This window comes from Microtus ochrogaster, unplaced genomic scaffold (genome assembly GCF_000317375.1).
Source record: "Microtus ochrogaster isolate Prairie Vole_2 unplaced genomic scaffold, MicOch1.0 UNK200, whole genome shotgun sequence".
Taxonomy (NCBI): Eukaryota; Metazoa; Chordata; class Mammalia; order Rodentia; family Cricetidae; genus Microtus; species Microtus ochrogaster.
The window spans coordinates 121,459-135,983 of NW_004949298.1; the positions used below are offsets into that span (position 1 = coordinate 121,459).

The 14,525-nt window shown below is 34.3% G+C and overlaps 1 protein-coding gene across 1 annotated transcript; it reads right to left on the reverse strand.

Moving 5' to 3' along the window:
* Nucleotides 1–6,215: 6,215 nt before the first annotated feature.
* LOC101991173 (olfactory receptor 4K13-like) lies at nt 6,216–7,157 on the reverse strand. The gene has a single exon (XM_005372129.2). It carries the CDS (start codon nt 7,152–7,154, stop codon nt 6,216–6,218), a length of 939 nt encoding a protein of 312 aa, XP_005372186.1. The 5' UTR covers nt 7,155–7,157.
* Between the last annotated feature and the right edge of the window lie 7,368 nt (nt 7,158–14,525).

Below are 14,525 nucleotides of genomic sequence, written 5' to 3' on the forward strand. Positions count from 1 at the left end.
TTATTCTGTGTTGCAGTAGGCCCAAAGCAGATTCTTTATTAACTAATGGTTTTCACAGCATACAGAGTGGAACCCCACATCACCTCCTGTTTTCTGCCTAATAAAAAGGAAGGCTTTAACTTTAACATAGTAAAATTACATATATAAAGCAGGTATCAAATTACATATATAAAGCAGGTATCAAACAAAAATTATAGCTAAATATTTATATCTACTTTATCTTTTAACATAACTAAGGACAATTATAATTATAACCATCTATTCTTCAATTCCATCAATGACCCCACAAGGATATATTACCTAAGTTAACAGGAAATGCATTGTAAGCAACTTCCAAAACTCTAGAATTGACAGAGACATCTTGCTGCCAATATGGGACAGTCACCCAATGTTTTTCTGTAATATTGGAACACCCATCTTCAACCTACAGGCCTATACTTTTTCTGGTGGACTTTTCCATTAAGCAGAAAATTTCAAAGACAGTTCCCCCTATACTGGCAGTTTGTCAGTCACTTACTTCTGTGTCCTGCAGAATGTCTGACAGATTCTTTTATGAAGCAGGAACCCTGAAAGACTGTCTCACCTTCTTCAGGCAACTTCAACAGTCATTTTTCTGTGATCCTTGCATGTCGAGTTTATAGAAAATAACATCAAGCAGTAAGTGCAAGAGCAGTTTTTTGAATAAATGACTAAGAAACTACACTAAGAGCCTTTTCAATGCCCATCAACCACTTGAAGTAGATTAGTGCTGTCAGGAGCAGATGTGTCTCATTGTCACAAAACATCATAGGTTCTTGAAACATTTTAAATGCCATAATCTGTAAGTCTTTGAAAGGTTTGAAGAATACCTGTCCATCTGAATATATGCCTGCATATCTAGAAAACCTAACTAACTTAATGACAAGCTTGACTATTATAGATGACTATCTATTTACCTATATTTCTTAAGTATATAGATAAAAAATACCAATCCAAATTTCCACTCCCTCCTCTTCTTCCATTTCCTCCACACACCCTCTCACCACATCTAATTCTAAGGAAGGGTAAGATACTTTGCTTTGTGGAAGGTCCAAGGTCCTCCCTACTATATCTAGGCTGAGCAATGTATACATCCAAAGAGAATATGATCCCAAAAAAGCTAGTACATGCAATAGAGATAAATCCCCATGCCACTGCCAGTGGCCCCTCAGTCTTCCCCAGCCATGCAACTGTCAACCACATTCAGAGAGACTAGTTTTGTCCTAAGCTTGTTTGTTCCCAGCCCAGCTGAAAGTGGTAAGCTCCCATTAGCTCATGTAACCTGTTTCAGTGGATGAACCCGTCATGATCTTGACCTCCTTGCTCCTATTCTCATTTTATTCCACTCTTCAACTGGACTTTGAAATCTCAGTCTAGTGCTTCAATGCGGGTCTCTGACTCTGTTTCCATCGGGAGTTGGACGGAGGTTCTGTGGTGATTTTAAGATAATCATCAGTCTGACAACAGGGCAAGTCAAGATTGAGTCCCCTTTTCTCTATTGCTTAGGGTCTTAGATGAGGTCAGCCTTGTGGATTTCTGGGAATTTCTCTAGAGCCAGGTTTCTGCTAACTCTATAATGGCTCCCCCAATCAAGATATCTCTTTTTGTGCTCTTATCTCTGTCCTTCCTCCATATTGACTATCCTATTCCTTCAAGTTCTCCTCAACCCTCCCCTTCTCCCCTTTTACTCTTCTACCCTCCCTTCGCCCCCACTCCCATGCTCCCAATTTTGCTAGGCGATCTTGTCTGTTTCCAATTTCCAGGTGGGTCTATATATGTTTTGGGGGAGATTCACCTTATTACTTAGCTTCTCTAGGATCAGGAACTATAGGCTCATTTTCCTTTGTTTATTGCTAGTATCCACTTAAGAGTCAGCACATACCATATTCAGCTTTTTGGGTCTAGGTTACCTCACTCAGGATAGTGTTTTCTAATTCCATTCATTTGCATGCAAAGTTCAAGATGTCATTTTTTTTTTACCACTGAGTAGTATTCTAATGTGTAAATGTGCCACATTTTCTTTATCCATTCTTCAGTTGAGAGACATCTAGGTTGTTTCCAGGTTTTGGCTATTGCAAATAATGCTGCTATGAACATAATTGAACAAATGTTTTTGTAGTATGATTGAGCATCTTTTGGGTGTATGACCAAGAGTGGTATTGCTGGATCCTGAGGTAGGTTGATTCCTATTTTTCTGAGAAACTGCCATACTGATTTCCAAAGTGGTTGTACAAGTTTGCATTCCCACCAGCAATGGATGAATGTTCACCTTACACCACATTCTCTCCAGCATAAGTTATCATTGGTGTTTTTTATCTTAGCCATTCTAACAGGTATAAGATGGTATGTCAGAGTTGTTTTGATTTGCATTTCCCTGATAATTAAGGTTGTTGAACATTTCCTTAAGCGTCTTTTGAATATTTGGGATTCTTCTGTTGAGAATTCTGTTTAATTCAGTGCCCCATTTCTTAATTGCATTATTTAGAATTTTGATCTCTAATTTCTTGTCTTCTTTATATATTTTGGAGATCAGTCCTTTGTCTTATGTAGGGTTGGGGAAGATCTTTTCCCATTCAGTATGCTGCCTTTTTTTTGTCTTATTGATTGTGTCTTTTGCTTTACAGAGATTTTAGTTTCAGGAGGTCTCATTTACTCATTGTTGCTCTCAGTGTCTGTGCAATGGTGTTACATTTAGGAAGTAGTGTCCTGTGGCCATGCATTGAAGACTAATTCCTACTTTTTCTTCTATCAAGTTCAGTGTGGTCAGATTTATGTTGAGGCCTTTAATCCATTTGGACTTGATTTTTGTGCATGGTGATAGATATGGATATATATTCATTCTTTTACATGTTGACATCCAGTTATTCCAGCACCATTTATTAAAGATGCTTTCATTTTCCATTGTATAACTTTAGCTTATTTGTCAAAGACCACATGTTCATAGGTGTGTGGATTAATATCTGTGTATTCAATTTGATTCCACTGGTCAATGTCTCTGTTTTTATGCCAATATCAAGCTGTTTTTATATCTGTAGGTCTGTTATAAAGCTTGATGTCAGGGATGGTGATCCATCCGAGAGTTACTTCATTATATAGGACTATTTTGGCTATCCTGGGTTTTTTGTTTTTCCATGTGAATTTGATTATTGTTCTTTCAGTATCTATGAATAATTGTGTTGGGATTTTGATGGGGATTGTGTTGATTTCATTGGTTAATTAATAAAGAACCTGCTTGGCCTTTAATAGGAAAGCAGCTTAGATAGGCGGAGTAGACAGAACAGAATGCTGGGAAAAAGAAGCTGAGTCAGGCAGTCATCATCATTCTCCTCTCTGAGTCAGACACAGGCTAGGATCTTACTGGTAAGCTACCACCTCGTGGTGGTACACAGATTATTAAAAATGGGTTAATATAGATGTGAGAGCTAGCCAGTAAGAGGCTAGAGCTAATGGGCCAAGAAGTGTTTAAAAGAATACAGTTTCTGTGTAATTATTTTGGGTAAAGCTAGCCGGGTGGCAGGACAAAGCCCGCTGCCACTCTCACTACAGGAGATCAAGAAAAGAGATATCTTGATTGAAAGAGCTTTGATGGTTTAGCAAGAAAACTGACACTAGGGAAATTATCAGGAATCCACAAGGACACATGCAGTAATGGAGAAGGTACCTTAACTGGTCTTCCCCTGTAATCAGATTGATCACTACCTTAATTGTCATTACAGAACTTTCACACAGTAACTAATGGAAGCAGATGCAGAGATCCACAGCTAAGCACTGGGCCAATTTCCCAGAGTCCTGTAGAAGAGAGGCAGGAGGGATAGTATGAGCAAAAGAGTATATACAATTTTAAATTGTCATATTCTACAATCTTGCTGCATTCATTCATGTTATCAATTAATTACTGTTTGGATTCTTTAGTATTTTCTGAACAAATATTTATTCTATCTTCCAATTTAAAGAGTTCTACAATTTTTAATTCTTATATCCTTTTTTGAATTTGTACTTTGTCTAAGACTTCAAGTACAATGAATAGAAATATGAGAAATGAATTTTTACCTTATACTGAATCCCAATGGAAACGTATAATAATTTAGGCAACTTCCTGTATTTCCTTTAAGCTGATAAACACACATGTGTAAAAATTTCCATATTTTTTATAATCTATAGTTTATATAAAAAACACTGGTATATCATCACCTAATTAGTTTATTATTTTCTATTTCACTGATCAGAGTAATTGACATTTTATCAAGTTCATTCAAAATATAATCAAAACACTGCAAAGATTCCAGTGTTAATTTACTTATAATAATCATTAATTTTATGTGTAGATATTGCCAGCTCCAATAATCAGCTATTTGCCAAATTCTGCCATAGTTGTGTTTGTGAAATTTTTCTTAGATAAAATTATAACGTATGTTACTAGGTTTTTAATGAAGTAAATTGTTATCTGTAGTTCAATCTGTAGTTATCTTTCTTCAGTCAACTTAAAGTATTAAGAGAAAATAGGTTAAATTCTCCCTCTAGAAACCCTTGGAACTCATCAGCTCCAAATATCAACTATGTCAGTGCATCTCTGGCTACTCAACCAACATAACCTGTCAAACATGTAATTACCAACCTTTATATATGTCCTTTTGAAGCCAGTTCTTCAAAATAAATTCATACTCCCCACACATTGTTTCTATCTCTGAGAATCCCTAAAATATGATTCACCTATTAGTCTATTTTCTATTTCATTGATTTCTCATTCTATTTCATTGATCTATCTACCAGAATTTGTTCCATTGGCTTATTTGAATTTTAATTATTTCTAGCTCATTATTACCCCATTTATTAAAATATAACTGGTAAATAAATAAGAATAAGAACAATTTTAATACATGTGTTCTCTATGAAGAATATACATAATAAAGATAATGAACATCTCTGTGATTTTCTTTTTATGTTACCAGTCAATGTATGTAATAAGAATACTTCAGTCCTCCCCTGTAAGCAATTTTGGCATGTATAGTATTGTTAACTATTCTAAAAATGAGGAATCTTTTCTCTGCCATGCTCTGCCATGCTCTAGCTCACGTGCCCACAATGTAAGCAAATGTTTTGATTTCATTTGTATTTTAATAAATAAAGCTTGCCTGAAAACCAGAGAATAAAACAGCTGCCCTGATCAGCCTTCAGATGAGGTGTGGTGACACACAGATTTAATACCAGTAACCACATTAATTTGCCATAGAAACCAGGCAATGATGGTACATACCATTAATCCCAGCCCTAGAGAGGAATATAAGGCAGGAGCAGACAGCTCTCAAACACAGTCTCATTCTAAAGATTCCCAGATGCAAGATTTATAAGAGCAAAGAGATGGATATTAGGGTTCATCCTAAAGATTAGAAAAGTAAAACAGTGAGTCATTGGCTCTTACCTGTATGCCATTCTGAAATGGTGATCCTGCCTACTGAAATCCTCTGAATGAGGCTGACTAATCTTCAGGAAAGCTTATTTATTAAAATACAAATGAAATATAAACTACAATAAGAGATCTGGCTCTTACACTTCTTCAGGCTTCACCCACGCCATACTAACACAGGAGTCCTACCTCCATACCAGACCTAATAACAGACCTAGTTGTGTCAGTTCATAATATCCTTCTGCAGGGCCCACATTGCCAAGTCATGTTTTATTGCACTTTATGAATCTAATTTAAGGTAAAAACACTAAGTATAATTGACTGGCCTTTTGTGAAGTAATGAGTATTCTTCTCTCCTTAATTTATCCTGTCAAAAAGATTATTGTTTTACTACATGGTTGTTATAAAGCAAGAGTGAGAACTTTGGCCAATTGACAAAAACATTGTCCAATAGGAGCATGGGTGTTATACAGAGCTACACTCAGGTAAAATTTAATAAGACATAATCCACAGAGATAAACATATGAGTTTGCTCAATAAATGTTAAGTTAAACTTTATTAAAGCCATAGAAGTGTAGTTCAACGACATTCCGATATACAAAGAGCATTGGTTTTCAGATTTAAGATGATAGATTCACAATGTTTTCATGGTTGGTCAGTAAATTATCATTTCTCTTTAACATGTTAAATTATATCAATATATGGAAATTAATACAGACTTTTATTTGCTGATTTACAGTCTATTTCATACAGTTATTCTCATCATTTGAAGTAATTAGTTTACATTCTGGGTTTAGAGATTTCCTTTGGGACCAAGGTGGTTGCTTATGAACCTTTTCATAGCATTTTTCATCTCTTTATTTCTCATTGTATAAATAGTTGGGTTGAGGAGAGGTGTAAAAACAGAATAAAATACAGCAAGAAATTTATCCAACCAGATAATATTGAGTGGACACACATAGATGAAAAGACAAGGCACAAAGAAGATCATCACCACTGTGATGTGGGCACTGCACGTGGACAGAGCCTTAGATGCACCAGCTTTGGTGCTCTGGCGAATAGTGATAATGATACATGTGTAGGAAATGAGCAAGAGAATGAAACAGGCTATAGCTACAACCCCACAGTCAGCATTCATTAGAATATCCAGATCATGGGAATCCATGCAAGCTAGCTTGATCACCAATGGCATGTCACAGAAAAAACTATCTATTTCCTTGGGGCCACAAAAAGGCAACTCCACAATCACTAACAGGTGACTCATGGCATGAATAAAACCAGTAGTCCATGAAACCAACACCAGTCCAGAGCATCTTCTCAGGTTCATAATGGTGAAATAATGGAGTGGCTTGCAGATGGCCACATAGCGGTCATAGGCCATTGCCACTAACAGCATCATCTCTCCTCCAGCAATGCAATGGGCAAAAAAAATCTGGGACATGCAGACTGAAAAGGAAATGGTCTTGTTTTCTTTGAGAAAGTCTGATATCATCTTAGGAGTGGTGTTTGAGGAAAGACACGTGTCAATAAAGGACAGGTTAGCCAACAAGAAATACATGGGAGAATGGAGATGGCGGTCAGTGGTGATTAAGACCATGATAACAGTATTTCCAAAAACAATAAAGAGATAAAGTGTCAAGAACACCACAAAGAGTAAAGCCTGGACACTCTGTGACTGTGAAAGTCCCCAAAGTATAAATTCTGACACCACAGACTGATTGCCTCGATCCATTTTACCCAGTGTGTCATAAGAAATGACCTGCAATAAAAGAAAGATTATGAAATAATCATATGAGTGAAATAACTTTTTTGTAGAATTTACATTTACTTTGAAACTTAATGGGATATAAGTGCATTAATGTAAGAGAATTCTAAACCAAATATATTGACTGCTGCCCAAATTGAGATAAAGTGCAAATGTGCCGAGAGCAACAACTCGAGAGAAGCATCAGTGTGACTGTGATGCACCTGCTCTATCGTGAAATTCCCCTAGAGGAGAGCAGTGAGGAAGCAGAATAGCAGTGTGAGAAAACAAATAATGAGTGCATGGTTTCTTTTTTAAAATGTCTAAATTTTTCACTAGCACTGATGACATTCCACAAAGAAAATAAGTAATAAATTTGGAAACTGGGGAGGAGTTAGACTGAATATCAGTGAAAATGGTCTGACAGGACAGTACCATTGTCGGCACCATGCATAATAATTTCATTGGACATCATGAGATTTTTTCTGTGATATTGTTAATTAAAATTTTAGCTTAAGCATATAATAAAAATTGTTGGAAAACCCCAGTGAGGAAGCATATAGAACAGAACAGGATATTAGATATACATAGATATCAGACTGAAATATACAAACCAGGTTTACAGTTGTTCATGTACAAATACATATTATAACATTTACTTAAATTAACTGATTAAAAAACACCACTACAAATACCTGTAGAGATATATTGATTGTAGAGCATGGCAAAGCATATTCAGACCTGAACTCTAAAAGTCACAGTTATTTCAGACTTAGTGGTTAAAAAAGAGTAATTTTAAATTGCATAAAAATCTTTAGAGCTGTTATATTTTGAAAAATTCTATTTGCCGCACATGAATAATATATTATCTGCACTAATCAATAATCAGTATCTTTCCTCATTATACTTCTTACTGATCATCTTTCTTTTAAACACATTCATCTGCTACAGCAGCATGATTGCAGATAAGTAAATACATGCACCTTACAAATATTTAGAAAATATCTAAGGAAAAGACGCTGATTATACAACATAGAGTTTGTGTTCCTTGATTTTTTTTTTTTATTATTTCACATCTCAAGAAGTTTCAGGACAACCTGAACTTTTGGGGGTTTTATGTATTTTTTTAGCTTTTAGATTATAATGTAATTATAACATTTCTACATTTATTTCTTCCCTCCAAATTTTCCCATATACTGTTCCTCATTGACTTTCAAATTCAAGAGGAGAACAGAGCCCTCTAAATCAACTAAACAAAACATGTTTGAACCAACAAGCATGCGGGCTACATAGATCTATGCTATGTTTTCCGCATATAGTATAGCTTTCGGTTTAGTACTTTGAAGAGACTCCTGGATATATAAAGGAGTGGGTCTCTGATACCTGTGCCTTATCTTGGGGATTTTTGAATTGTCTGTTGATTTGTTTTGTTTACTATTAATGTGATGGTTTTTCCTTTGTCTTACTGTATTTATTTCATAATGGTTTGTTGTTATTTCGTAGAAACCTGTTGTTTTCTAGTGGGAGACTTAAAGCAAGTAGATCCAGATGAGAGAAGAGGCGAAGAGGAACTATGAGAAGTAGAGGGAGGGGAAGCTATATTTAGACAATATTGTATTAGAAGAAAATCTATGTTTAATAAAAGGGGTAGAAAAGAAATTCATTTTCTTTTTTCATTGCTTATATATACAAACTATTCTGTTTGTATAAAGTTACTTGCAACTAAAATTTCAGAACTGACCATTGGTATTGGATAGCCAATTGATGTGCTTTTTTGGGGTATCCTTCTTGCACTCCCAGGATTTCTTAGTTGTCTGTGGTTCTTTGCATAGGATTGAGGACTCCAGGGCTTTCTCCATCCACAATAGTATGGCTATTGATAATGGATTGCTGAGCTCAGTTATGACAATCATGATAAAAGGTTTTACTAAGAAATAGCATTCATTTGTGTCAGTCTGTCCTTTGTGACCTCTGTTCCAAAGTAGAACCAAGTCTCAAGTAATGCTGTTTAAATAGTCTCTTCTAGTATTTTAGATGTATAATACCTGTGTGAAAATAAAGTATCTTACAGCTACTTTTGATATATAGGAGCAACCATGTTTTAACAGACCTACTTTAATGATGCTGCTCAGTCTGTTTTGATTCCATGTGATGACTGAGAAGCTAGGAAAATAGCTTAAAGAATGTTACACATAGAATTTAATAGTGCATTATGAATATATAAAATAAAATATGAACACAGCAATTATTGAGCTTTTTAGTATCAGGGATAGAATTGTTTCCTAAAATCATATTTATAGTGTGTCTTGAAACAATATTGTTTACAAAGTAATGGCCAATAATTTTAATGTTCATCTGTACTCTTTAAGTTATTTTTAAGATATGCATGTTCATATATATATATATGTGTGTGTGAACATATTTGTATGTATGCACATATGTATTCATATCTGAACATGTTTATATATACATATCTTTTATATTCACAAATTTTAGATATGCAAAAGACACATGCATATATGTGTGTTCATATATATATATTTTTAAATCATCTTTCTTTAAAACAATTGTTACTTATTTTTTTTCTAAGTTGGTATATACCTATTTTGTATCTATGAAACATAAAAATGAAAAAAGCATATTCAACATGCAAATTGCTTTTAGAAACATGTCAACCATTTCACCCTTCAGTTGTCTTGCCTAGGATTTATCAGTATTTTCAAAGACCTAATGAAATATGTTTATTAAAATGTCTCTGTAATTCTTGAATCTAACATAATAGCAGTTCTTCTAGAAAATCTAATGTTGACTTATTTATAATATAAAAAATTAATGAGTGGGAGCAAACTGAATACTCTTTTTCTATGTTCAGAAGCAAACTAATAATTTTCTTCTATTTTTCATTTTTTTGTATTGATCAGTCTTCTATCAAAGTGCTAAACCTTACAATAGTCTCGGTATTCACAATTCTATAAATTTTTATAGTTCTAGTCATAATTACACAATATGAAAGATACCATATGATAGACACTGGTTGCTGAACAGTGGCTTTTTGCTGTTTTCTAACAGATTGCTTGGTTAGCAGATTGATTGTTTCTATGATATATTATTGTTTTGCTTTATTAATTGGTTTTCTTTGTATGTATATTTTACTATTTCAATATATTTTGAATTGAAGTAGAATTTCATCATTTTACCTCTCTTTTCTTCCTCAAACTACTATCATATACTATTCCCACATACTGTACTCACATTGCCCCTTAAGTGAATAACCTCTTTTTCCTTGATTCTTATTGCTATGTATCTGGCTGTATGCATGCATATACATATGTTTGGATCAATGGATGTATATACAAAATGGACATTAATTCAATTTGCTGAATCCATTTTTGTTTTTGCAGGCTTTCAGGACAGACTTCTCTACATTTAACGATAATTTGGGTGGCTAATCAATGGAAAAGACTAATTTTTCTTCTAGCACACAATATTTGGCAGACTATTTTAAACTTATTTCCAAAATCATCACTTAACGTTCTTTGTCTCTACTCCTCATTCTACTCTGAAAGCTATCTTATCTAATATGCACTTTTTGGATTAAAACATTTTACATGGTTAAGTTCAATGGAATATTTGTACTTCTCTTATTGGTTATCAGATAAAGAATGATGATTTCCTGATGTGGACATGAGCATACTTGGAAAAGAAGATCTGTAAAAAAAACCATAGTAACTGGACTTTAAAGACAGCAGAGGTAAAAGAAACTATTCAACTAAAACAAAGATGGTATTGGTTAAAAGAGATAACTGGAAAATTTAAAGAATTAACTTACAGAAGGGTGTCACAGTGATGAGGTTTCAAACTCACAGTTTTGTTTTGGCTCATATTTCCTGCCCATCTGATGTGTGCTTATGAAGTTATTCATGTTATGAATAACCTTCCCCTCAGCTTGACCTGTCATCACTTTCTGAATTTGCCCCATGAGTGTAATTTGTCTGTGTGTTTCTGACCAAATTGAGTACCATGGAAATAATTATCTTAGAAATCCCTTAGGTATTTCTCTATTAAGAGTGATACCATGTATTCTATTTTTGTAGAAATAGAACAAGAGAAAAATAAAGCCTCCTATATGTCATGCCAGCATTGGTAATGTCAAACAACTTTTCAAAATTATTCACTTCAATATAAGAACTAAAGAAAAAATTTCTGATGCCTCATTCCTTAATAAATGTATATAATCAAAGTGGTTAATTTGGGGGGGGGGTTTCAGACCATCTGATATAAAGTGTGATCTATAGGTAGAATAAAAAAAAAAAAAAAAAAAAACCCTATACTCTAAACATAATTCCCTAATGTATGGCAAATCTGAGTCAGATCATGGTCTTTTGACTAATGAATTTCACTGTGCTCTCTAACTGTATGAGATATTTGCAGTTATGAGTTGAGTGCAATCACTCTTATTTCAGTGGAATACAAACACTTCTTGGATTGATATTTAAAAATTAGAGAGGATACCTCTCTATACAATTTCACATGACTTGGGGTTTTAATAAATTCAGCTGATCCTAAATAAACTTTCTACATATGGGTATTTTGAATCAACATACCTAAATTGCAATCATCAGTGATTAACGTACAAACTTCCATGTTATTTTGGTTATAAAAATTGGCATATATGTGTGGAATTTATCAGTATCTTTTGCAGATGAGATAACCCTAAATATTAATAGATATCTCTTATGGAAACATTGTGAATCCAGTAAAAATATTGGTAAGTTGAAGAGAAAATATTCTTGTGTACTTTAAGATACAAAAGAAGAAAGCAACACTATTACAGCTTTTGTATGTTCTTTCCTGCAGGGTTTTACAATGCATATATATATGCATATATATATATATTCAAAAATCAGGTGTTCATAGGTGTGTAAATTGATATCTGGGTCTTCAATTCAATTCCAGCCATCTTCCTGTCTCTTTTCATAACAATACCAGGCTGTATTTATTACTGTAGCTCTACAGTAGAGTTTGTAGTCAGGGATTGTGATGCCTCCAGAAGTTCCTTTATTATACACAATTGTTTTGGCTATTCTGAACTTTTGTTTACCATAAGAAGTTGATTATTGTCTATCAAAGTCTGTGAAAATTTTTGCTGGACATAGTAAATTTCTTTTGGTAAGATTTCCATTTAGTATTGAGTAAGTATGCTTCTATTTGTTTTAGAGATTTCTAGTGTTCTGTTAACTCATTAATGTGGGATTTTTTTCAGATTTTTTTAATGTAGGCATTTAGTGCTATGAATTTTTCTCTTAATACTCCTTTCATTGTCCCAGTTTTGGTTATGTTGTGCTGTTATTTTCTTTGGATTTTAGGAAGTCTTTAATATATTTCCTTTATTCTTCATTGACCCGTTGGTGATTCAGGTGAGCATTGTTCAATTTCCATGTGTTTGTGGGATTCCTGAAATTAGTGTTGTTGAATTCTAACTTTAAGTCATGTTTATCTGATAAGATACATGGTTCCTTCCATTTTTTTAAATCTGTTAAGGTTTGCTTTGTTACAGAGTATGCGGTCAGTTTTTGAGAAGGTTCCATAAGGTGCTGAAAAAAAGGTGTACTCTTTTATGTTTGGACGAAATCTTCTATAAATGTCTGTTGAGTTCATTTGCATCACAACATCTTTCAGTTTCCTGATTCCTCATTTAGTTTCTGCCTGGCAGACATGTGCAGTTGTGAGAGTTGGGGGTTGTTGAAGTTTCCCACTATTAGTGTGTGAGGTTATTGTGTGATTTAAGCTTTAGTAATGCTTCTTTTACATATGAGGGTGCCCTTGGATTGGGGGCATAGATGTTTAGAATTGAGAATTTCTTTTGATGGAGTTTTCTTGTGACAAATATAAAATATCCTTCTCTGTCTCTTTTACTTTTAAAGTCTATTTTGTTATATAATAGAATAGCTATACCAGCTCATTTCTTAGGTCCATTTGATGAGAAAAAAAATTACCAACCTTTTCCTCTGAGGTAGTGTCTGTATTGAAGTTGAGGTGTCTTTCTTGTATGCAGCAGAAGAATGTATTCTATTTTCATAACAAAACTGTTAGCCTGTGTCTTTTTATAGATGAGTTGAGTCCATTTATAATAAGTGACATTAATGGCGAGTGATTGCTATATTCTTTGCTTTATAGCTAATATCCACTTATAAGTGAGTACATACCATGTTCTTCTTCCTGGGTTTTGGCTACCTCACTGAAAATGTTTTTTTCTGGTTCCATCCATTTGCATACACATTTTAAGATGTCATTGTCTTTCACCACTGAGTAGTACTCCAATGTGTAAATATGCTACATTTTCTTCATCCATTCTTCAATTGAGGGGCATCTAGGATTTTTTTCCATTTTCTGGCTAGTTCAAAAAATTGTGCTATGAATATAGTTAAAAAAATGTCCTAGAAGTATAAATGAACATCTTTTGGGATTCTGCCCAAGAGTGGTATTGCTGGGTCCTGAGGTAAGTTGATTCCCAATTTCCTGAGTAACTGTCATAATGATTTCCAGAGTGGTTGTAAGAGTTTGCATCCCACCAGCAATGGAGGAGTGTTCCCCTTACTCCACACCCTCTCCAACATAAGCAATCCTTGGTGTTCTTGATCTTAGCCATCTGACTGGTGTAAAGATATCTCAGAGTCATTTTGATTTGCATTTCTCTAATGGCTAAGGATGTTGAACATTTCCTTAAGTGTCTTGTGGCCAGTTGAGACTCTTCAGTTGAGAGGTCTCTGTTTAGTTCTGTACCACATTTTTCATTGGATTATTTGAAACTTTTATATCCAATTTCTTGAGTTCTTTATATATTTTGGAGATCAGTTCTCTGATGTGTGGTTAGTGAAAGTCTTTTCCCATTAAGTAGGCTGCCTTTTTTGTGTTATTGACTGTGTCCTTTGACTTAAGGAAGTTTCTCAATTTCAGGAGGTCCCATTTATTTATTGCTGCTCTCAGTGTCTATGCTACTGGTGTTATATTTAGAAAGTGGTCTCCTGTGTCCATGCATTGAAAGCTACATCCCACTTTTTCTTTTATCAAGTTCAGTGTGGTCAGATTTACATTGAGGTCTTTAATCCATGTGAACTTGAGTTTTGTACATGGGGATAGATATGGTTCTATTTTTTATTTTTCTACATGTTGACATCCAGTATGACAGCACCATTTGTTGAAGATGCTTTCTTTTTTCCACCGTATAGTTTTAGCTTATTTGTCAAAAATCGGGAATTCATAGGTGTGTGGACTAATATCCAGGCCTTCAATTTGATTTCATTGGTCAGCCTGTTTTTATGCCATTACCAAGCTTTTTTCATTACTGCAGCTCTATAA